This window comes from Protopterus annectens, chromosome 4.part0 (assembly GCF_019279795.1).
Source record: "Protopterus annectens isolate FY-2018-M chromosome 4.part0, PAN1.0, whole genome shotgun sequence".
NCBI classification, from domain to species: Eukaryota; Metazoa; Chordata; order Ceratodontiformes; family Protopteridae; genus Protopterus; species Protopterus annectens.
This window is the reverse complement of record NC_056733.1, coordinates 674,113,137-674,138,006: the sequence shown is the minus strand read 5'-3', so window position 1 is coordinate 674,138,006 and position 24,870 is coordinate 674,113,137. Positions and strand designations below refer to the sequence as shown.

General features: G+C 44.4%; 1 protein-coding gene across 1 annotated transcript in view; it reads right to left on the bottom strand.

Annotated features, from left to right (window-relative positions):
- Window positions 1-1,066: 1,066 nt before the first annotated feature.
- Window positions 1,067-24,870, bottom strand: part of ARPC3 (actin related protein 2/3 complex subunit 3) — a 187,940-nt gene continuing 164,136 nt past the window's right edge. The window contains exon 7 of the mRNA XM_044068646.1: window positions 1,067-2,059. Coding sequence (XP_043924581.1) covers window positions 1,997-2,059 — 63 coding nt within the window. The 3' untranslated portion in view covers window positions 1,067-1,996. The remainder of the gene's footprint in view (window positions 2,060-24,870) is intronic.

The window sequence follows — 24,870 nt, the reverse complement described above, 5'->3', positions numbered from 1 at the left end:
ATTTTTCCTTTTATTGTGGAGTAATTCAGGCTGAAAGACCTGAAAAAAACAAGTGCAAAAGAGAACATGGAAAAACATAGGCTCTATACAGGGAAGCAATGCATATACCTATATCAGAATAATCCAAGATACCACCTTCGTTTACACCTACAGGGAAGGCTTAGGACACTGCTTCTGCAAATTCTGTATTAAAGTTAACAGCAGTATAAACCAAACATTATTGTTACAATGACTCTCCCTGAAAATCTAATTCCATTAACCATAATCCTAGTCTGAATGAAGACACCTGGCAGACAGACAAATTCAACAAAACTTTTGTTGTGTTCTTTTTGGCTGTCACTTCGCTTCCAAAAAGTACCAACAGAGATACTGTTGCCATGTGTTTTAAGATAGTAACATTCCATTAGCAAATAAAGTGCTGAACTTTCACTACCCAAAGTGAAATCCATTCTGGACTGTTAACAATTTGTCACATTTGTATTGAGTTTGAACACTGCATAAAAAAAAAGAAAAAAATGACTAGCAATGATGTCTGATATCAAAACAAGCCATGTTAGCTTGACTCAACATCCTCAAGACCTAACCAGAAAAATGCTGCTGTTCTTGTCAATGTGCCACACAAGCCTAGTACTAAATGAACCTCCAAGACACACAGCTCAAATAAAAAAAATGTATACTCCAGTTAAAATGGCCACATCTAGATATAAAGTCAAACGTACTGATCAGTTTTAAAGAAAACAATGACAACTCTCAAAGAATGGTATTAATATATGATGTAGGCAGCAATATTGTTATTGATCCACAGAAAAGGCAGCAGAAATACACTGACCATAGTCTGAATACTACTAACTGGTCAATTTATTCAGCTATTGTAAGTGTAGAACATTATAGAAAATCAAACTAACAGTTTTGTTCCCGTAAGGTATCTGACATCCCTAAAGTGCACATAAGGGACATTAGCAAAGGCTGACATTTCAGTTTAAAAGTAATGTATTTCACATATTCAAAAAAACTCTGCCCCCCATGGTCTTTTGTGAGAAATTAAAAATCAGCCTGAATACAAATATTTAAGAAACAGCAGCACTTTATTGGATTACAAAAACAAGCTTAAACATCAGCGGCTTTTGAAAATGGACAGGATGGCAAATGGCATCATGTCAAGGTCTATGAATGTACTCCAGCCAGTGGAGTAAAGAAATTAAAGTTACTCAAAACTGATCCAAGCCTAAGCAGGAGTAACAGAAGCACAGTACATAAACAATTGTGCACATCTGAGGTGCTAGTGGGGATTCTCCACAGACAAGAAGTACCAGCAGATTATTGTTAATTAAAGCAGCTGTATCTGGCAAAAACTTCATGACTTGTAACAGAAAAAATACATTTCAAACATCTTAAGATTCTTCAGTCTACGTTTAGTTCTCTTGTTTTATATGCAGCATGTCTAAACATTTTTGTAAAAAACAAAAAAAAACAGTGCATGTGACCAACTGCTATTTTTATGACTTTTCTACGGAAGATGCTGGTTTAAGTCTTATGTTATGGATGGGTTTACCATTAATTCCAGTGTTAAAAACACACTGTACTGTAAAAGCATATACATGTTGCTAATATTTCTTAATACAACAGGAAATATTGCACAAAACCAAGAATTTAATCTTATATACATACCACAAGACCCGATCCTGTAGTATTTTTGTATCTGTAATCAGTGAAATACCCTGATGAAAATTCTGCAGGTTAGCCATCACATACAACTGCTTTAAAGTACTGCTACAGAAAAAAAAAGAACACTTATGTACTAAGCACCAGCTTACTATATGCAGAATGAATACTGAGAACAAAGTTTCAAATTTAAATTCAAACAATCTAGATTTGCATGTTTGTTAATTTTATTTCACCAACAATGGGTATAACACTACAAAAAAACAATGGCAAAGACTTTATACATCTTGAAAGGAAGTGCTCCGTTCTTCTGTATGCAGGTTTTGGTTTTCGTTTACTGTCCAGGGGCAGTTAGGGACTTGTTCATGAATTGTCGCTTCACAAAGCACATCCACCACTGTAGAATTTAAAAAAAAAAAAAAAAAAAAATCACAGTTATTAATTTATATTTTTACTTACTAAACTAACAATTTCAGGAAATGCTATCCTGTAATGCATTCCTGCCTTTTGTTAAAACACCTCATTCTGTGGTTTCAATTATCCTGTGTGAACTCCAGACTAGAAACTACTTTTCAGATTCCAATTCATTTTGTAATGGACTTGCACATATTCACAGTTTTTCAGGTTGTTCATAGGCAAGTACTAGGCTATCTGCCCAAGGGGATTTATAAGCATAGCCAGAATGTGTTGGGTTTCGCCACCCCCCTTAGATTAGTTCCCTGTGCCTCTGTCCAGCAGAGCCATTAGTTCCCTGCACCACTGTCCAGCAGAGCCACTGCAGTGATCCCCAGGGAAAATTTTCTGTTTCTCATCCACCCGTCAAGGTTTCTCTTGAAGAGTGTTAGTGAGGGGCTCTGCCTGATGTATACTGGAATCCTATTCCAAAGCATGAGGAGTCTCTGGGACAGGAGTCTATCCCTCCAGCATATCCTATTTATCATTGTGGTAAGGTTTATATCTCTCGAGAGTGTGGCTCTCTGGGACTTTTTTTTTTTAGGTGGAGCATGTCTATCAATTCTGGGGTGGACATGGCCTTGTAACAGTATTACATATTCAACTAACAACCTGTTCTTCAGCAGCACCTAATTAACTCATCGAAGAACACACTTCTGGATTGCCTTTGCAGATTTCAGGAATTCCAAGCACCAAGATGAAGGATGCAAGTACTTTGTTTTTGTATTTTTACGTTCAACCTGTTTCCCTCTGTAAAATGACCAAGTGCTCAGTGGGACAACTCAGTTAATAAATACCCTGAAAGGACAATGAATTTGACCCAAACTTTAGGACCAGCAAAATGCTGTTATTAACCCAGTGAACATCCTTGCAGGAATCTTGTGTCTGCTGAACCTTACAGTGAAATGACCATCAATTATATTGTGTGCTCCCTTTCTAGGGCACAGAAAAAAAAAAGAGCTAATAAAGGCCAGCAGCTCAACATAATTTACAATTTACTGTAAAACCTTAGCCAGAAGAAACTTCTGAAGTGTCTCACACTGTGGTATATTCAGTCAACCTTGATATTTAAGCACTATTTTAAATACGGATGTCATTAAAAATACATACATAGGTGTGTACTAGGCTAATGGCCCTGGAGCCTTTACAAGCCTAGCCCATAGGATTACTGTGATGTTCTTCGTGTTTCAGTCATTACATTTAGGTTATCTGCTTGTAGGTAGCCCTCAGTTGGCCTGATTAAAGTCTTGGGTCCTGCGTCGGTTGCTGTCCCTTCTTCCATGACGTCAGGGCTATAAAACATGCAGCCGACGCCATTACATCAGTCAGTCTTGCCGTGTGGTGCCCGAAGCAGAAGCAGTTCGCAAGTGCCAGTCGGCAGACTCCTGCAATTTTCGTTTTCGAGTTTCAGAATCGAAGTCTTCAACGAAAGCTAAGTACCCTGTTGGAGAAACTTTTTCTTGCTCCTTCCTGATTTCAGTAAAAGTTAATTTCATTACTTGTGGAAAGCAAATACCCCATAAGAATTTTCATTCGTACTGTATTCCTTGCCTAGGCCCTGAGCATGACACACATTGCTGTTGGTTTTGTGCTTTATTTAATCAGCGCACTATACGTCATCGGTATATTTTTGCCTCTAAATAATTTCGGTTCTCAGTTTAATTATCCAGACATGTCGTCTGTTAGCCATCCGACTACCAGGATTCCGAAAAAACACAAAAATAAAGACAGAGACAGGCCGCCGACGCTTCTCCTAAGCCAGTCGCCAGTTTACCCGTACTCCGAGGCGCTTTCGCAACCCCTGATACCCGCTACTTCTGAGACCCATTCGGAGTACAGTATGCCGCGAGATGCTTCAACTATGAAATCCATGGATGTCTCTACCTTGGATGGGTCTGGAGCCGCTGTGTAGGCACCGGCTTCTGAGGGTGTATTCAGGCCTACGGACTTGGATATTAAACTGACACCTCCTTCTTCTCTTAGGCCTAAATCTCGAACCATGTCTAAAAAACCGATGCCCAGACCACATGCTCAGGCCTCTATGCCTAAAAAACAAATAAGAATGGCTGAAGATTTAATAACTCTAATCAGGTGTAGCCAACCCCCCCCCCCCCCTTTCTAAGAGGCCTAGGACTGAAGTAGTTTATGAATCTTCTGACCAGGATTCTGTTTTTTCTGGTTCTTCCGATTATCTGGATTTGCCCTTATTTACCTATAAGGATTCTGATGCAGAGGACTCAATTCCCTCTGCTTCCCCTCCGTAGGATTTTTCTTTTGGGGAAGCCTTACGTACTCTAAGGGAACATTTCCACTGAGAAAGACAGGATTTTTCTGATTCAAAAAAAGAGGCTTAGGGATTTCTTACTCCTACCTCAGAATAGGCCCTTAGCTATTCCTCCTGTACTAGCCATTGTTGATGATGATTTTTCAGAATATAGTTTGGACCCTGATTCCTTGCCTCCTGCTTCCAGAAAAGCTGACATACTACAGGGTCCCAGAGTCACACAAGTTCCTTTTTAAAAATCCTACTGCGGATCCAAAGACTATTTCACAGGGGCATTAAGGCATCTACTGCTAAAAATCCTACCCCTTCTAAAAGAGACTCCAGGGCGCTGGATAGATGGGGTAAGAAGGTTTACACTTCTGCAACCTTGGCCATTAGGGCATTAAACTGCCAGTTTCACATGTTAAAGTATCAGCAACATGTTACTGGAGTGCTTAAACAGAAAATGATGTTGATTCCTGACTGTGTGGAAAATAAAGAATTACAGGATTTAATGCATTCTGCTGAACAAGTTGGAAAATATACTTTGCAATGTGGTTTTGATTCATTAGAGGCCTCTTGCAGGGCTGCTGTTACTGGGTCTGTAATCAGAAGGCATGCTTGGCTAAAGGAGCAATCTTTCCCTGATCATGTTAAAGCTAAATTGTTGGATGCTCCCTTAAATCAGGACCGCCTATTTGGCAACAAGGCTGAGGAAGTTCTTAAAAAGATGGAAAATAAAGCTAAATCTATGCAAACTGTTAAATATTTCTTACAAGTTCAGCCTCCTAGATTTAGTAGGCACTGGCCCTCTAAGAATTGGTCCTTTCCAGCCCCTTCCAGGCCTTCTCAAGCCAAACCCAGACATATTAAAAGCCCCAGATTTCAGTCCCAGGGGACACGCAAGACTAAGCAGTGGGGGGGGGGGGCCCCTCCACTTCCAAATCTGGTAGTAATAAGACTCCCCCTATGGTAAACTGTCTCAATGACGTCCGTTTAAAATTTCCAAGCACTTATCAACTGACTACCCCTTTGGGGTGAAAAATTGCTCTTCATACAAAGAACTGGGAACTCATTACCCAGGACAAATGGGTTTTAACTCATTACAGCCGAGTGACGTCTCCAGGCGTTTCTGCAGTTACCGCCTACTGCGCCTCTAGGCGTCAAATTTCACCTGTTCATATTTGCATTAATAATTCCAAAGCCATGTTACATACAAGGTATCAGAAAACTTTATCTTGAAGCATACATGATGGCAAACAAAATTGTATTGATATATGACCTCTGTCAATGGGTATTTGTTAAAAATGTAAGGTGATAACTTCATTTTTTAAATGCTGAAGCCACGCCCACTGGGAGTTAAAGGTACACACTCAAAAGAGCTCTCCTGGAGGGATCGAGTTAAATACAGCGTCCCAGGGATACAGATTTCACTTCTACACATTGCCAACACCAAGCGGGTGGCCGGACCTACCCCCAAATCAGTGGGCAGAGGCCCAAAAATAAGTACTTTCTCTCTTAAGCATGGGGGCTATTCAACTGGTACCGGAAGAGGAAAAGGGACAAGGTTTCTATTCGAGACTTTTCCTGGTACCCAGAAAAGACAATTCATGCCATCCTATCCTGGACCTGTCTACTCAACACCTTTTTGGAAATTCCATAATTCAAGATGCTGACTCTTCACCAATTACTTCCTATGCTAGGCAAAAATGCCTAGATGGCAACTCTAGATTTAAAAGAAGCATACCTGGCACATCCCAATCAGGGAATCTTGCAGAAGATACCTACGCTTCAAAGCAGGATACATGCACTATCAGTTCTCTGCACTGCCCTTTGGCTTGTCTACTGCGCCCAGGGTATTCACAAAGTGCCTAGCTCCAGTTATTGCATTTTGCAGGCAAAGAAATATTCAGATATACCCATACCTGGACGATTGTCTAATTCAGGCAGAAAACCAGGACATTGCAATTTGCAGACAAAGAAATATTCAGATATACCCATACCTGGACGATTGTCTAATTCAGGCAGAAAACCAGGACATACTTTTGAATCATCTGGCCTTTGTACAAAGGGTTCTAACTTGTCTGGGGTACACCATAAATGAAAAGAAATCACACCTGGTACCCTGTCAACAAATTATATTCCTGGGAGCAAGCTTGAATACAACTTCCCAGATGGCTTACCTTACGCCAGAGAAACAAATTCATTTGACAACCTTCTTCAAACAAGTGGCCACAAAAACCCCTGCTATCTGCAAGACAAATACTGCAAGCCTTAGGGTTCATGGCCTCCTGCATTCTTCTAATTCCATATGCAAGACAGCATATAAGGAAACTACAGTGGTATCTAAAAAGCCTATGGTGTCAACATTCTCAGGATCTAGAAAGCAATGATTCCTATCATACCTTGCTTACGCCTAGAATTCCTTTGGTGGGCAGAGGCCTGCCACCAAAACAAGGGACTACCTTTCACATCACCCCCTGCTGCCCAAACCCTAACAGATGCATCAGACTATGCATGGGGGGCTCCTCTGGCAGGGAAGTGCATTCAGGGGAAATGGAACCCAAGTCAAATGCTGTACAGAATGCTCTGACAGCCTTCAAGGACCACATTCTTCCAGACAACTTATGGTAAAGATGGACAACATTGTTATGTGGTACATAAACAAATAGGGGGGTACACATTCTTACCCACTCTGCCGACTAGCCATGGCATTGTGGAACACAGCCTTAAGCTACCAAGTGCACCTACAAGCTCAATTCCTGCCAGGAAAATTAAATACACTGGCAGACTGGCTAAGCAGAAACCTCAAGGAACCACACGAGTGGAAACTGGAACCAAGGATTTTCAACATGTTGACAAGCAAATGGGGGAGCCCAGATATAGACCTGTTTGCCTCTTCCCAGAACTACCAATTGGACAAATTTTGCACAAGGACTCCCCACAAGCAAGCCTGGAAAGTGGATGCTCTGTCCTTCAGCTGGAAAAACCTAACAGTCTATGCCTTCCCCCCTCTGCCTCTGCTCTCCAAAGTACTACTAAAAATCAAACGGGACAAACCAAGGATGATTTTGATTGCTCCAGACTGGCCACGCCAACACTGGTACCCCCTCCTGCGCAGTGTGTCATGGTTATCCCCATGGCACCTGCCTCAGACTCGTTTCCCTGTTGTCTCAGCAGGAGAACCAGATTCTGCACCCTCAGCTTCTAACACTGAACCTTGCAGCCTGGTTAATTACATAATCTCTCCTCTACCACCCCTCAGTAAACCTGTGATGGATATAATTTTAGAGGCAAGGAGGCCTAGTACTAGAAAATCTTATGCTGAAAAATGGAAAAGATTCTGTGCCTGGAAGCAATCTCAAGGGATGAGCACAGCAGCGCCCAATTTACCTCAGATTTTACAATACTTAACTAAGATGCTTCACAAGGGCCTGTCTTTTTCCTCCATTAAAATCCACGCCTCAGCCATTTCAGCTCATTATAACACAGAACCTCCCCCTCTTCTCTCACCCACTGCTCAAGCAGTTCCTAAGAGGGGCCAAAAATTTGAGACCACCCAGAAGAGCTCCAACCCCAGCCTGGGACCTTAACTTTGGTTTGGAGAAACTTACTCTACCTCCTTTTGAGCCAGCTGCTACTGCAGACTTAAAAATTTCTTTCTTGGAAAACAGCTTCCTTTTAGCAATCACTTCAGCTAGAAGGGTATCTGAATTACAGGCCCTCATGGCAGTGGAGTCTTTTATCATCTTTCATGCGGACAGGGTATCCCTCAGAACCAATCCTTCCTTCATGCCCAAGGTGGTATCCAGTGTGACTCAATCAGTCTATTCATTTGTAAAATACAAAACTCTACAGACAGAGACACTAGAAAAGTACAGTTGTGTACACTTACCATAAATGTATATGTTCGAGTGTATTCACTGTTGCAGTCATAACATTTGGGTAATCTGCTGGCAGGTTGCCCTCAGTCGGCCTGAATATCAAAGTCTTGGGTCCTGCGTCGGTTGCTGTCTCTTCTTCCATGACGTTAGGGGCATAAAACATGCAGCATACGCCATTTTATTCAGTTTTTCTTGCCCCCCCCAAATAAAAAAAAAAAAAAAAAAATATATATATATATATATATATATATATATATATATATATATATATATATGTATATGTATATGTGTGTGTTGATAACACAAACAGCAATATATAAATAAATGCACTTTTAGCAACATAAACTTTACCTTCATCTAAAAGCAAATACACCACAAAGGCTTTAGAATACAGTGAAGGAAAGAGAAGTTCTAGAAAAAAGGGGATGGCGGGTGGGTAACCCAGACTGCAACAGTGAATACACTCTAACATCTACATTTATGGTAAGTGTACACAACTGTACTATGTTCTTCAGGTTTCACTGTTGCAGTCATTACATTTGGGTAGAACTTTATATCTGCAGTAGCTGCTGGTTCAGGAGGAGGCAGGGCGAGTTTTTCCAGCACAAAATTGAGGTCCCATGCAGGAGTTGGGGATCTTCTGGGAGGCCTTACATTTTTGGCCCCTCTAAGATACTGTTTTAGCAGAGGATGAGAAAAGATGGGAGGCTCAGTGTTGTAATAAGCCGAGGTGGCAGAGGCATGGATTTTTATTGAAGAAAAAGATAGGTCCTTGTCAGCATCTCAGTCAAGTATTGTAAAATCTGAGGAATATGTGGTTTTGCTGTGTCTGTCCCTTGTGCTTGGTTCCAAGCACAGAATCTCTTCCATTTATCAGCATAAGATTTTCTAGTACTAGGCCTTCTGGCTTCCAAAATGACATCCATCACAGATTTACTGAGAGGTATTGTTTGAATAATTACATGATCAGCCATGCTGCCAGGTTCAGAGTTTGGAACTGAGTGTGCAGAATTTGATCGCTCTGTTGAGACAGTAGATGAGGTATTTGAGGCAAGTACCAAGGAGGGAGTTGAGACATATTCCTGAGAATTGGGTACCAGTGCTGGCAAGGGCAGTCCGGGGCAATTAGGATCATTTTTGGTTTTTCCTGTCTGACCTTTAGTAAGACCTTGGGGAGAAGAGGCAGAGAAGGAAAGGCATAGACTGTTAGGTTTTTTCCAACTGAAGGATAGGGCATCCACTTTCCATGGTTGTCTGTGATAAATCCTTGTGCAGAATTTGTCCAGTTGATAATTTTGGGGAGAGGCAAATAGACCTATGTCTGGGCTCCCCCATATCTTTGTTACCATGCTGAAGACGTGTGGATCCCGTTTCCAATCATGAGGGTCCATAAGATTTCGGCTTAGGTCGTATGCCGGAGTATTTTGTTTTCCTGGCAGGAATTTTGCTTGTAAAGTCAAGGCTGTGTCCCACAATGCCATGGCTAGTCTGCAAAGAGGGCAGGAATGTGTACCCCCCTGCTTGTTTATGTACCACATAACCGTGGTGTTGTCCGTCTTTATCAGCAGATGTCCTGGATGAAGTAAGTCCTTGAAGGCTGTCGGGGCATTCTGAACAGCTAGCATCTCTTTCTGGTTGATATACAGATGCATTTGGTTTTGGGATCCATATGCCCTGAATGCATCTCCCCGCCAGGTGGGCTCCCAAGCACAGTCTGATGCATCTGTAGTTAGGATGTTCTTCGTGTTTCACTGTTGTAGTCATTACATTTGGATAATCTGCTGGCAGGTTGCCCTCAGTCGGCCTGAATAACAAAGTCTTGGGTCCTCCATCGGTTGCTGTCTCCTCATCCATGACGTCAGGGGTATAAAACAGGCAGCCGACACCATTTTCTTTAGTCTTTCTTGCCGAGCGGTGCCCGAAGCAGAAGCAGTTAGCAAGTGCCAGTCGGCTGACTCTTGAAATTTTCGTTTTTGAGTTTCAGAACCAAAGTCTGCAACTAAAAGCTAAGTACCCCGTTGTGGCAACTTTTTCTTGCTCCATACTGAAGTCAGTAAAAGTTAATAATTGCATTACTTGTGTGAAGCAAATACCTCATAAGGTTTCCATTTGTACTGTATTCCTTGCCTAGGCCCAGATCATAACGTGCCTTGCTGTCGGTTTTGTGCTAGATTCAACCAATGCACTAATAAGCGTTGGTATATCTTTGCTTCAAAATATTTTGGAAACAGATTTAACTACCCTGAAATGTCGTCAGATAGTAATCGGACTACCGGAGTTCACAAAAAATGCAAAGAAAAGGACAGACACAGACCGTCAAGGTCCAAAACAGACGACAAAGCTTCTCCTAAGCCAGTCGCAGGTACTCAGTGAGGCACTTTTGCAGCCCCTGATACCCGCTACTTTCGAGTCGCAGGCCTCTACCGAGACCCATGTGGAGTCCGGCATTCCATGAGATTCTCAAAGTATTGTACCCGCGGATGTCTCTCCCTCGGATGGGTCTGGAGCCGCTGAGCAGGCACTGGCTTCTGAGGGTGTTTTCAGGTCTCAGCATTTCTATATAAAACTGATGCCAGCTTCAAAAACAAAGACAAAAGCAACTCCTAAGGCCAAAAAAATGAATCATGAGCCACGTGCTCAGGCCTCTATGCCCAAGAAACAGATGATCAAAATGGCTGAAGACTTAGTTACCTTGAAACCAAATCTTCAGCCATTTTAAGCACCTGTTTCTTAGGCATGGGACATTGAACTGGAGACTGGTGTGCAGTATTTTTTGGTTTTAGAGGAGTCTTAAGCTTAGCATAAGATTTTATGGTGAGAGAGTAGTCGTTCTGAAGACACCATCTGTAACCGAAGGTGTTTCCACAGCACCGGCTTCTCCTTCTGCAATGTTGTCGGTAGGGCCTAAAGAAAATGGCTGCATCAGCCTAGAACTCTCTGCTTGAGAATCCGAAGCGGTCTGGGGTTGCAATTCTGCGGTCGCCAGGGGCTGCGTAGGCGCCTCACTGAAAACCAGCGACCACCCCAGCCGAGGCCTTGGAGTCTGGCTTGGATCTAGGCTGCCTGTCTATCTTTGCATTTTTTATGCAAGCCGGTAGTCTGTTGCTCCAACGGCATAGTTAATTAAATTTCCTACCGTAGTGTCGTGCGAAATCAAAGCGTCGTTTTGTAGTTCACTTACTGAACCTAGCACAAAACCAACAACCAGTGACGTCGTGGTCTGGGCCTAGGCAAGGTATACAATAAGAATGAAAGTCCTTATGAGGTATTTGCTTCCCACAAGAAATGCAATTGTTAACTTTTTCTGACATCAGACTAAGGCAAGAAAAGGTTCCCCAACGGGGTACTTGGCTTTGAAGACTTCGGACTGAAATTCGATTTGAAAATCTCAGGTGTCGGCCGACCAGCACTTGCGAACTGCTTCTGCTTCGGGCACCGCGCGGCAAGAAAGACTAAAGAAAATGGCGTTGGATGCCTCTTGTATACCCCTGGCGCACTGACGTCAAGAAGAAGCGACAGACGCCGGCCCAAGACTTTGGAATTCAGGCCGACTGTGGGACCGCCTGACAACAGGATAACCCAAGTGTGATGACTGCAGCAGGGTAACACGATGAACATCCATGGTTCCAAGGGTGGCATCTGTCATATCCCCCCTCTGCTTCTGGGGGAAGGTGAGTCCTGGACATCATGGGAGGAGCTTTGAGATTTCAGGAACCACATCATCTTCACCCCACGCTGATTCCTAGGGAAAGATCATTGCGGGGTTGAGAAGCGAAACTCAATGGCACACAAGGTCTTCCAGACTTTCTTGCTCTGGACTAAGGTGCCTCTAACAATCTTGCCAAAAAGAGAGGAACCACCATGGGGGCATTCGTAAATGATGCCTTGAAGGGCTCCGAGAAAGCACAAAGCTACGCCTGTTCCGGCAGCCCTAGAGGCAACTTCCATAGTGTGCGACAGGAGCCTCATTGAAGTATTAGAGATTGAAGTAAGGGTGGCCATACGGGAGAACACCTTTTTCTCCTCTGCCAACATGGACCCTGGGACAGACTCTGTGACCAGGTCCCGCTGCAGTCTGATAACGTGTGCCACATAGTTCAGTGCATGCAATGCAAACATAGTTGAAGCGTAAGCCTGCTTCCCGAAACAGTCCATAGTCTGTGACTCTCTGTCTGGAGGATGAACCATGGAGGTATCCTGAGCAAACTCTTTTTTGGTGGCCACCGCAATCACCATGGCATTGACCAGGGAGCCCTTTGACCAATACTGCCTATCCAGACTCCGGCTCAGAAAGAGAGGGAGCCAGAACGGACTCTGAGGATGACAATGTCAAGTGACTCGAAAGAGCTGAGAAGACCCTCTCCACCACATTGAAAGCAGAGGGTGAACGAATCCCCGAAGCAGGGGTGAGCAGGACCGGATCCACCACTGCCAAGGTTATGGCTCTGACAATTGGTCAGCTCCAAAAATGTCAGAGCCGAACCACTCTGGGCAGTGGTAGGCCTCGAAGTACCTGGAACCACTGGCACTGACCCCTCGACACTGGGAAACCTCAGGCCTGATGACTCCAAAACCAGAGGTCAGATCAAAGAAGGAGCAATGGGAAGGAAAATGGACTGCATGCTCCCAACCCCGGAGGGGAAGGAGCAGGTAAGACTCCCATCTGAATCTGGGTCTGACTATACCTCTGCATCATCCTGTCCACCTCTACTTTAGAAAGGCTGCGAGAGGGCAGGATGGAAGGAGCCACCAACCCAGGCCTGGAGTGGCACGGGGGGGGGGCAGTGGGAGGGGGGGGGACCAACCCAAATGGGGAGACCAGAGTAGAGGAGATCCCCGGGTCGGATCCGGCCAAGACTTGGCTGGGGCTTGACAAAAGAAAAGTGGTCAGGGGACTGCTTCCTGGGCCTGTCCTGTTCTTTAGGACATCTTTTCCCCATCCCTGGAATTCTTGGCAGGAGGTTAAGTCCCAGAAGCTGGGGAGGAGAAAGAAGTAGAAGCCTCTGAAGGGAGGAAGCCCTTCAGAATCAACTTGATCCTCCTGTTTATCAAGACGCAGGACTGAAACCCGCGCAGATCGAGCAGGAGGAATCCAGGTGCTCCACAACCAGTCAAAACGCATAGAGTGTGGCCATCAGAAGGGGGAAGCTTATGGCCACACTGTACATTTCCTAAAGCCTGGCTTAGGAGGTTTGGCCATGGCTAGAGGAAAGCTACACTCCACCACACACACACACACACACACAGAGGTGGGAAAGAGAAAGAAAGCGCAAGTTTTTTTTATTTTAAGAAACCGACGAGAAGTACACAGGGATAGGGTAGGAAAGGTGCGAGCAAAGACGCAAAACATGAACGGAAGAAATAAGATAGAAAATTCTTATCAAAAAATCTAATCTTACATTGAAGGTAGCTTGGAGCTGTAACCACGCTGCTGTCTCTCACAAGCAGCAAACAAGATCTGAGGGGAGGAGGGAGACCGGGGCATTATGTGTAAGGGGGAGCATGGCGTTTGGAACTGATGGAGTATGCGGCAGAGTTGGATCTGTGCCAGATCAGTGTCCCACAGGTTGAAGACCAAACAAAGACATATTCAGATTGAAAGTTATGTATTTACCATAATGCTATAATGGTCTTGTTTTTATCCGGTTCAACATTTGGGTTATTGGATCCCACTGGATCCAACCTCAACACTTTTGAAAAGCTTGGATCCAGAGCTCTAACTCCTCCCTTACCTATAATTCACAGTTCCCCAGAATACCTCAGACAGAGTTTGTCTGCTTAGCAATATGTGATTTACTCCATAAAAACTAACTACAGGCCTATTAAGCATTGTGAAAAGAAAGTTGTGTAAAATCTTACCATAACCATAGATGTCCTTCTCTTCCATGTTGCAGTATTCTACTAGTAGTGGGTTTACCCTTCTTCCGATCAGGTTGTCCAGCCAGGTTTCCAAAGATTTTCACTCCCTCTTGTTGTGGACGTCTGACATGGAGGCAGGAATGTGGGCCATAAAGGTGACGTCTGCACGCACCAGCCCTCAGAACATAGCAGCCCCAGATGGAGACAGTCTTGAAGGGCATAGCCTGTACAGAAGCCAAGAAGAGCAAGTGCAAGAGTATGAAGGGGAAGGAATACTGCAACATGGAAGAGGAGGACATCTACTGGTTATGGTAAAATTTTACACAAAGTACAGTTGTGTACCTACCATAAATGCAGATGTTCGAGTATATTCACTGTTGCAGTCATTACAATTGGATTATCCTGGCAGGCTACCCGCAATCGGCCCGAGTTCCAAAGTCTAGGTCCGGCATCGGTTGCTGTCACCTCCTCCCTGACGTCAGTGCGCCAGGGGTATAAATGATGCAGCAGACGCCATTTTCTTCAGTTTTTTTTGCCCCAGATGTCAGGTGCCCCTAAAAAGGTAGACTAAATTATGCCAATAAGCATGCATATACAAAAAACAACTTTTCCTTCATCTACAAGCAAATACACCACATAGGTTGTATAGAATAGAGAAGCACAGATAAGTCCTCAGCAAGGAAAAGGGGGATGGTGGGAGGGTAACCTGGACTGCAACAGTGAATACACTCGAACATCTACATTTATGGTAGGTACACAACTGTACTATGTTCATCATGTTTCACTGTTGCAGTCATTACAATTGGGTTGAATCCCAAAGCTAAGGTTGGGAGGCTAGCTAAATAGGATTAGGAGAGGCTATCAGGCCCTGCAGAACTGCAGTGGCAAAGCCTGTCCTGGATTTAGAGTAGAGAGGTAAGCGATAGTGCTTTGTAAAAGTATGCACTGAGCTCCAAGTTGCAGCCTCTAAGATGTCTTTGATTGGTGCTCCTCTGAGGAAGGCTGCTGAAGTGGCTGCTGCTCTGGTTGAATGTGGCCTAATGCCCTTAGGCACTGTTTTGCCATGCTGTGAATAGCAGAAACGAATGCAGTGGCCTATCCACTTTGAAATAGTCTGTTTTGAGATGGGCTTTCCTTGTGATCCTGCAGCATATGCCACTAGAATTTGTCAAGTCTTTCTGAAAGCTTTGGTTCTGTCCAAGTAGAAGCGTAGCTGCCTGTGAATGTCCAAAGAATGCAGAAGTCTCTCACCCTTATTCTGTGGGTTTGGGTAAAAGGTAGGCAAATGAATTGTTTGGTTAAGGGCCACACTGGACATTACCTTAGGCATAAATGTAGGATTTATCCTTAGAGAAACCCTGTCAGGATGGAAAATGACAAAATGTTCCACAGCCATGAGTGCCTGTAACTCTGAGACTCGTCTAGCGGAGGTTATTGCTAGGAGCAGAGCTGTTTTCCAGGATAAGAATTTTATATCAGCTGCAGAGGCTGGCTCAGAGGCAGTGTGAGTTTTTCCAAGACATAGTTGAGGGTCCCAAGCAGGTATTGGTGCTCTCCTTGGAGGTCTTATGTTTTTGGCCCCTCTGAGGTACTGCCTTTGCAATGGATGAGAAAAAAATAGGTGGTTCTGTATTGTAACGAGCTGAAATGGCAGAGACATGAATTTTAATTGATGAAAAGGAAAGGCCTTTATCCAGCATCTCAGTTAAATATTGCAAAATCTGAGGAATATTTGGAACAGTCGTGCCAATACCTAGTGCCCGATTCCAAGCACAGAATCTCTTCCATTTTTCTGCATAAGATTTTCTGATGCTAGGCCTCCTGGCCTCCAAAATAACATCCATCACTGCTTTAGAGAAAGGTGAGTCTTGAATGGCTACATTATCCGCCATACTGCCAGGTTTAAGGTCCTGAGTTGGCTGTGCAATGTTGATTGTCTTGCTGGGTCAATAAGTGAGGAATTTGAGGTAATGTCCAAGCTGGGCATTGAGACAAGCTCTTTAGGATTGGGTACCAGTGCTGGCGGGGCCAGTCTGGGGCAATCCGTATCAATTTTGGCTTCTCTTGTATGACCTTGAGGAGTACCTTGGGGAGGAGAGGCAGAGGAGGAAAAGCATATACAGTTAGGTTTTTCCAGCTGAAAGATAGAGCATCCACTTTCCATGCTTGCTTGTGATAAGTCCTTGTGCAGAATCTCTGTAGTTGGCAGTTGTGAGGGGAGGAAAATAGGTCTATGTCTGGGCATCCCCAGTTCCTTGTTATCATGCTGAAGACTTGTGGATCCAATTTCCACTCGTGGGGATCCATAAGGTTTCTGCTTAGTCTGCCAGAGTATTTATCCTTCCCGGCAGGAATTGTGCTTGCAGATGTACTTGGTAAGTCAGTGCTGTGTCCCACAGGTTCATGGCTAGTCTGCTGAGGGGGTAGGAATGCGTGCCCCCCTGCTTGTTTATGTACCACATGACTGTAGTATTGTCCATCTTTATTAGTAGTTGTCCTGGATGAAGTTGATCCTTGAAGGCTGTCAGAGCATTCTGAACAGCTAGCATCTCTTTTTGATTGATATGGAGATGCATTTGACTTGCGGGCCATGTGCCCTGAATACATCTTCCTGCCATATGCCCCCCCCCGGCATAATCTGATGCATCTGTTGTCAATGTCTGCCTGGCTGTGCCCTGAATACATCTTCCTGCCATATGCCCCGTCCCCCCCCCCCCCCTTTGGCCCCTTTGTAGGCCAGTTCCTACTAAATCTGGGAGGCTGTACCTGCAAGAAATCTTTTACGGTTTGCATAGATTTAGCTTTGTCCTCCATTTTCTTTAACACCTCTTCTGCTTTAACACCAAACAAGGTATCATGTTGTAATGGAGCATCTAATAGCTTTGCTTTAACATGATCGGGCAGATTCTGTTCTTTTAACCAAGCATGCCTCCTAATGACAGAACCAGTAACTGCAGCCCTGCAGGAGGCCTCTAGAGAATCAAAACCACATTGCAAAGTATGCTTTCCCACTTGTTCAGCTGCATGCAATAAATCCTGCATTTCTTTGTTTTCTGCACATTCTGAATTTGTCAACATTTTCTGTTTAAGCTGTGATAGAAGATACTGCTGATATTTAAGCATATGAAACTGACAATTTAAAGCTCTTACAGCCAACGTAGCAGAAGTATAACCCCCCCCCCCATCTGTCCAGGGCCCTTGAATCCCTATCAAAGGGGATAGGGTTTTTTGCAGTGGAAGCCTTAACCCCCTTGGGACCCTGAGATATAGTTTCTGGGTCAGCAGCAGGGTTTTTTGTGAAGAAATTTATGAGAATCAGGAACCCTGTAGTACCTGTCTGGCTTAACAGGAGCCGGTGGTAGAGAGCCAGGAGACAGACCGGACTCTGAAAATACATAATCTACAATGTCTAAAACAGGAGGAATAGCAAGGGGCCTCTGCTGGGGTAATAAAAGGAAGTCTCCGAGCCTTTTCTTGGATTCTGAGTAATCTTGGCTCTCCCAATGGAAATGCTCCCTCATAGTATGCACAGTTTCCCCAAAAGAATAATCCTCAGGAGGTCTTCAGCATCAGAATCCTCATAGGGAGGAAGGGAATATTCCTGTTCAAAAGAGGAATCAGAAGAAATAGAATATGAATCTTCAGATCAGGTTTCCATCTCTTGCCTAGGCCTCTTATCAAGAGGGGGATGGGAACCCCTGATCAAAGTAATTAGGTCTTTGGCCATTTTAAATATCTGTTTTTTAGGCATGGAGGCCTGTCCAGGAGAATGCTGTACTTGTTTCTTTGTCTTTAGAGCTGCTTTAGTCTTTGCCTTTGAAGCTGTAGATGGCTTTATATATAACTGTGTAGGCCTGAAAACTCCCTCAGAAGCGAATGCCTGCTCAGTGGCTCCGGACCCATCTGAGGGAAAAGTTTCTGAGTGTCCAATACCTTGAGTTTCCAGTGGCCTAGTCGGCTCCACGTGGGAAGTCAGAAGCGGCCTGTGGCTCTGAGGTAGCGGGCGTCAGGGGCTGCAAAAGCACCTCAGTGAGAACCGGCGACAGGCCTAACAGAAGCCTCGCCGTCAGTTTTGGACCTCGGATGCCTGTCCTTTTCTTTGCGCTTTTGTAAACTCCGGTAGTCGGCTGTTCCGATGGCATTACATAATCGAATATTCTGCCAAAGTAATGAAATGCAAAATCATACTGACGCTTAATAGTGCGTTGGTTAAATCTAGCACAAAACCGACAACTAGCAACGTCGTGATCAGGGCCTAGGCAAGGAATACAGTAAGAATGAAAATCCTTATGAGGTATTTGCTTCCCACAAGAAATACAATTATTAACTTTTTCTGACATCGGTCTGGAGCAAGAAAAAAAGTTTCCCTAATGGGGTACTTAGCTTTAACGAAGACTTCGGATCTGAAATTTGAATTTGAAAAACTCAGGAGTCGGCCGACCGGCACTTGCGAACTGCTTTTCCTTCGTGCACCACGTGGCAAGAAAGACTGAAGAAAATGGCGTCGGCTGTATCTTTTATACCCCTGACGCACTGACGGTCAGGGCGGAGGCGACAGCAACCGACGCCAGACCTAGACTTTGGAACTCGGGCCGACTGCGGGTAGCCTGCCAACAGGATAACCCAATTGTAATGACTGCAACAATGAAACACGATGAACATCTTTCTTATGTCCTTCTATTCCAATGTTGCTGTATTCTACTAGTATTGGGTGAGTACCAAAGCTCACTGCTGACTGGGAGGTGGCCTGGTAGAGGACTCCAGGAATCCATGCAGGATAGCCCTGGCAAACCCTGCCTTTGGGATATGGTCCAGTTTGTAGTGTCAGGTGAAGGTGTGTACAGAGGACCAGGTAGCTGCCTCCAGAATGGAATTAGTGTCTAACCCTTTAAAGAAGGCTCCAGAAGAGGCCATAGCTCTTGTGGAATGGGCCCCGACATTGCCTAGCAAGGTATTCCCGTGGTGTAAGTAGCAAAAGGAAAGAGTCCTGGAAATCCAGGATGAAATTGTCTGCTTGCCCACCACTTTCCCCAGAGCCCTGGGGTGAAAGGAGACAAACAGCGGGTTTGATTTGCGAAAAGGTCTGGTTTTATGCAAATAAAATCTGAGCTGTCTGTGCACATCTAGGGAATGAAGGACTATCTCTCTGTGGGTTAGAAAATAAGGTAGGCAGGTGGATAGTCTGATTCACGGAAAGGTCGTTGACTACCTTGGGAGTAAAGGAAGGGTTTGTCCTAAGGGTGATCATGTCCCATATGAAAAAATAGAAAAAAGGGTGTAGTCATAAGGGCTTGAAGCTCTGAGACCCTTCTGGCCGAGGTCAAAGCTACTAGCAATACAGTTTTCCATGTGCAAAACTTTATGGGGGCCTTGTCAGCTGGTTCAAAGGGTGCCAGAGTGAGTTTTTCTAACACATAATTAAGATCCCAAGGAGGGGGAGACATTTTCCTGTGCAGTCTTAGGTGCCCTTGAGGAAAAGTTTGGCTGGGAGTCTGGATGCCAGGGGAGGGTCCATAGGCAGGCAGGCTGAGATGGCAGACAGGTGTGCCTTTAGAGAGGAGTAGGACAAACCTGACTGTAAGAGTTCACACAAGACAGAATCAGGGGAACAGCTCTGTCCACTGGATCCATCTATCTTTTATGACACCAGATAGAAAACCTTTTCCATTTGGAGATGCAGGGTTTTCTTGTGTTGGGTTTCCTGGCCTCCTGCAGGACTGAAAGCACATCCTCATTGTACAGGTGTCTGAAGGAGATCAGAATCCTATCCGCCACAGGGTGAGGTGCAGAGACTGCCACTGAGTGTATCCGTGTCCCCTTGTGCTGTGTGAGTAGGTCCACTGAGGAGGGTACCTTGTGGTGATTGCCCTTGGACAGATGAAGTAGAAGGAACCAGTGCTGCCTTGGCCAGTAGGGAGTTACCAGCAAGATTTTGGGGGAGTCCTGCTGGATTTTCAGTAGGACTCTCAGAATTAATGGGAAGGGGGGGATACATACAGGAATCTCTCCTTCCATGACATTGAGAAGGTGTCTGTCTGTAATGCCTTCGGGTCATGTGCCCTGGAGTTGCCTGTTTGTGGAGGAGGCGAAGAGGTCTATCTGTGGAATACCCCACCTGTGGACCAGATTGAGAAACACATCTCTTGACAGCATCCATTTGCGGCGGTTCGATTTGGTTCTGCAGCTTACTGAATCTGCCTGTGAGTTGTGCTGGGATGGGATGTAGGCTGCTTGGAGGGTGATTCACTGAGAGGTAGCCAACTCCCATTCCTGTAGAGCTAGTCTGCATAGGAGGTAGGACTTGGTCCCTCCTTGCTTGTTGAGGTACCACATGACTGTGGTGTTGTCTGTGAAGATCTTTAGGAGGCCCTCCTGGAGGTAGGGGTGGAAGGCCTGCAGGGCGAGAACTGCTCTCATTTCCCTGACATTTATGTGCTCTTGTTTGCATCTGTCCACAAGCCTTGCACTATCCTTAGATCCAGAGTTGCCCCTCAGCCCAGATCTTGAGGCATCCATGTGCATGGTCTGGGAGGAGGGAGGCATTTGTAGGGGTAGTCCCGGATTCTGGGCTACCTGAACTAGCCACCATTTCAGTTCTTGGCAGAGATGGGGGAGGAGTGGGACCCTGAACGCGAGGGAGTGGGAGTGCTGGGTCCACACTGAGCAAAGGTACCACTGAAATTTCCTCATGTGTAACCTCACTTGGGGTAGCATGGGGATAGTGGCTGCCATGTACCCCAGTAATCTCAGGAACCGTCTCACAAACAGTTCTGATGAATAAAGGGCAGAGAGAAGGTGGTGGGAAAGAGATATCACCTTTTCTCCTGGAAGGGAGGCCATCATGATGTCTGTCCTGATTCTGCATCCCAATAAGACGATGTCCTGTGCCAGATTGAGATGGGATTTTGGGAAATTTATCAGGAACCCTACAGACTGCAGCAGGAACAGGAGGTCTTTCGTGTAATGAAAGAGGGTTTCTCTTTCTGCTGCCTGAACTAAGAGGTCGTCTAGGTACGGGACTATTTGTATTCCCTTGGTCCTGCAGTAGGCAATCACTGGAGTCAGGCATTTTGTGAATACCCTTGGGGCAGTATACAGCTCAAAAGGCAAGGCACAGAAATGAAAGTGAGAAGAGCCTGCTAGGAATCTGAGATATTTCCTGAATGCAGGCTTTATGGGGATGTGGAGGTAGTCCTCCTTTATGTCCAGGGTTGCCATGAAGGGCCTGAGGAAGAATGAGGGGAAAAAAGTGTGGGTAATGTGACCATGCTGATGGAGGGGACCTTTAAGAACAATTTGAGGCAGGAGAGATCTAAGATAGGTCTCCATGGTCCTTCCTTCCTGGGGACCAGAAATATTCTGTAATAGCATCCTTTCCCTTGAGAATGAGAGGTACTGATTCTATGGTGCCTTGAAGCGGCAGGTTAAGACCTGATGGAAAAGGGGCAGTTGGGATGCAGGTGGTTGTAGCATGGCCAGTCTTGCAAGAGGGGAGAGCCAAGTCATAAAGTAACCCTCCCGCAGGATGGACAAAACACACTTGTCTGATGTGACAAAGAACCAAGTAGGGAGACAGTGAGAGAAGCGGGTGGACAGAGGAAGGGAGGGAGGTGGGGGGGGGGGGAGTTGTGACAGCAGTCAGACAGTGCCTGCCCTGTCAGGAAAGGGAGACGTTTGGCTAGCGGGCTGAGGTGTCCTAGGCTTAGTGGACTGCCTTCTGGGGAGGTCTTCTACACCTGGTACTTGGACCTTTGGCCCATCATATGTAGGGATGAATTAGTGCGTAAACTGTTCCCTGAAAGGGTTATTTTTTCATATGGTAGGTTTAATAATTTAAGAGAATTATTAAGAATGAAAAATAAGACTCAGGTAGTCAATCAGAAAAGTGTATTTCCATGTGGGGGTTGCAAAGTATGTGATAAAATACAGAATATGGATGGACTATTAATGGAAAGAAATTTTCTGTAAAAAAATAATGAGTTTAATTGTAATTCATGTGGTGTGATCTACATCATTGGATGTGGATGTACACAGTGTAAATAGTATGTGGGGCAGACAAATAGAAGGGTAAAATTCAGAATTTTGGAACATCTAGGAGATGTTAGAAACAAGAGATTAGATAATCCAGTGGCACAGCATTTTTGTAGCACACATGGAGGTCAGATGGATAGTTTCTTTTTTAGTGTACTGGCAAAGCCATAGGGTGAACAAATTTTTTTTGGGGGGGGGCTGATGAATTTAAAAGGAAGTTGGTTAAATTGGAATCTAAATTAATAATTTATTTTGGCACTTTATTCCCGAAAGGTCTTAATCTTGAAATAGAGTAGGATGTTTAGTTTATATTTGGTATATATAAACAACAAAGAATTTAGTGTAATAATACCACAAAGATCAATAAAATAAGACATAATAATATTCACATGTCAAAAGATATATATATATAAAAAGATTTTAATTGCTATATAGCACTTTAATAGGGCTTAGGATAGTCCTAATCAGTTTTTGAGAAACGTGTATGTTTAGATGGTGTAAAATCTAAAAAAAGTGAATAAAATAATAAAATATGAAGACATTATTAAATAAATGAATGTTGTACACTTGTGGTAATACACTATCAGATGTTTTTTATATATAAAAATAGGGTTTGCAGTTCACTTTTTGCACTTATATTAAATGTAATGTGTTAGAGTGTGGGGGGGCACATCTCTGTCGTACAATGAAGTATTTTTGAACAAAGTGTAATTAACTTGTTTTAATTGATTAATGAATTTATTGTTTGAATTAATTGTGGGGAGATGGAATATAAAATGCTGCCTGATTTGTATGAGGTTATTCCACTGAAGGCCGGTGGGGCCAAGGTACCAGAATGTATCAATAAAGAAAGTTTGGCAGCAGTAGCAGTGCTCTATGTGTTTTTTTGAGGAGAAACACTATTTGTTTGGTTAGTGTTGGCTGACTGTTTGCAAGACTGACTGTAATCCCTAGCTATGGGGCAAGGTGGAATAAGAAATCCCTGCACTGAACCAGTAGACCCTTGGTGCAGTAAGGAGCCAGTCATCTAGATAAGGAAACACCTGGAACTCCTGCAGTCTGAGAGAAACTGCTAAACTACTGCCATGCATTTGGTAAACACTCTGGGGGCTGTGGTGAGGCCAAAGGGCAATGCTCAGAATTGAAAGTTACTGGCTCCAACACAGAAAAGCAGAAATGTCCTAGGGTGCTTTGCCATCTCGATAGGACAGTAAGCATCCTGGAGATCTATGGCACACATACAATCCTCTTACCTCAAAAGAGGTAGAATGGACTGAACCCTAACCATCTGGAATTTTGTCTGCTTTACAAACTGACTGAGGGTGGCTTAGATCCAGGATGAGCCTGAGGTCCCAGTTTTTTTATTTTTCCAGTTCTCAAAAAAATCTTGAATAGACTCTGGATCCTGAATGGTCTGGGAGAACTGCTGGATGATTGGTTTATAGCAGCCTTTTTACCTCTGCTGCTAATTCCTGATGCATCACCCAATCAGATGGAATTCTCCTTTTTTCTTCTGAAGAGAGGAAACAACGGGAATATAACCTCTTTAAGATTATCCTCCACACCCAGGAATCTTGGCTGATGGTGTGCCAGAATTGAGGGTTCAGTGATAAATGCCCCCCAATACCTCCAGACTTAGGACACTTAGGCAACCATTCAGGACCTCTGGTAGACTCTCTGGGAAAGGACCTTGAAACCTTTGGTTTTGTGGTCTGCCTCTGCTTCTAGGGTGATTTCCATTAAAGTTAATCCCCCTCTGCCCTCAGAAGTCTTCCCACAGAAGCATCCTGGACAAAACCCTGGGATTTTCAGAACCATAGCTCCCCCCTTCAAGTTTTGAAAAGGTTCTTTGCGGGGGTGAAAAAGCATATGCCAACTGCAGACATGCTAATTTCTGGTGACAGTCTCTTTCACCTTAGATCTGAAAAAGGATCAAACCATTAAAAGGGGCACTGATGAACGGACTCAAAGCGTTTAGCAAAGGCACATCTAAGTGTGCCGATTGGATAGCAATGCCAATGTCCACTGCACTAGCTTGTCCCAACAGCTGCATTAGAAAGCTATGACTCACAAATTACTGACTGGACAGCAGACAACTGGACTCCAGACACTTTTGGATTTACGCAAGCAGGTTAACAGAGAGGGACTTGGATGGCTCCTTCATTAAGTCCCTCTGAAAGAAAGTCATATGGGCTTGGGTATGTCAGTGCTTCATGTACAAAGGCCACTGATGCATACATCTGTTTCCCAAATCTGCTCAATGCTTTAGCTTCTCTATTAGTGGGATGAACAGATGTGCCCTCCTCAGAGAGCTCCTTCCTTGTGGCTGCCGCAGCAACCATAGCATCAACTGGGGGACCCTTGCTCCAGTGGGACCCAATCCTGAGGGCCACTAACATCTTTTTTGGTTTGCATGTAATTGGCTCCACCACATCAGGTTCTTTCCATGCTAGCTAAGAAAATACATCTATTAGTTTCAGTGGGCAGAACCACCCAGGAGGTAGAAAGTACAGGTGTACACTTACCATAAATGTAGATGTTTGAGTGTATTCACTGTTGCAGTCATTACATTTGGGTAATCTACTGGCAGGTTGCCCTCAGTCGGCCTGAATTCCAAAGTCTTGGGTCCTGCGTCGGTTGCTGTGCTCTTCCATGACATCAGGTCATCAGGGGTATAAAACATGCAGCCGATGCCATTTTCTTTAGGAATTGCTGGCA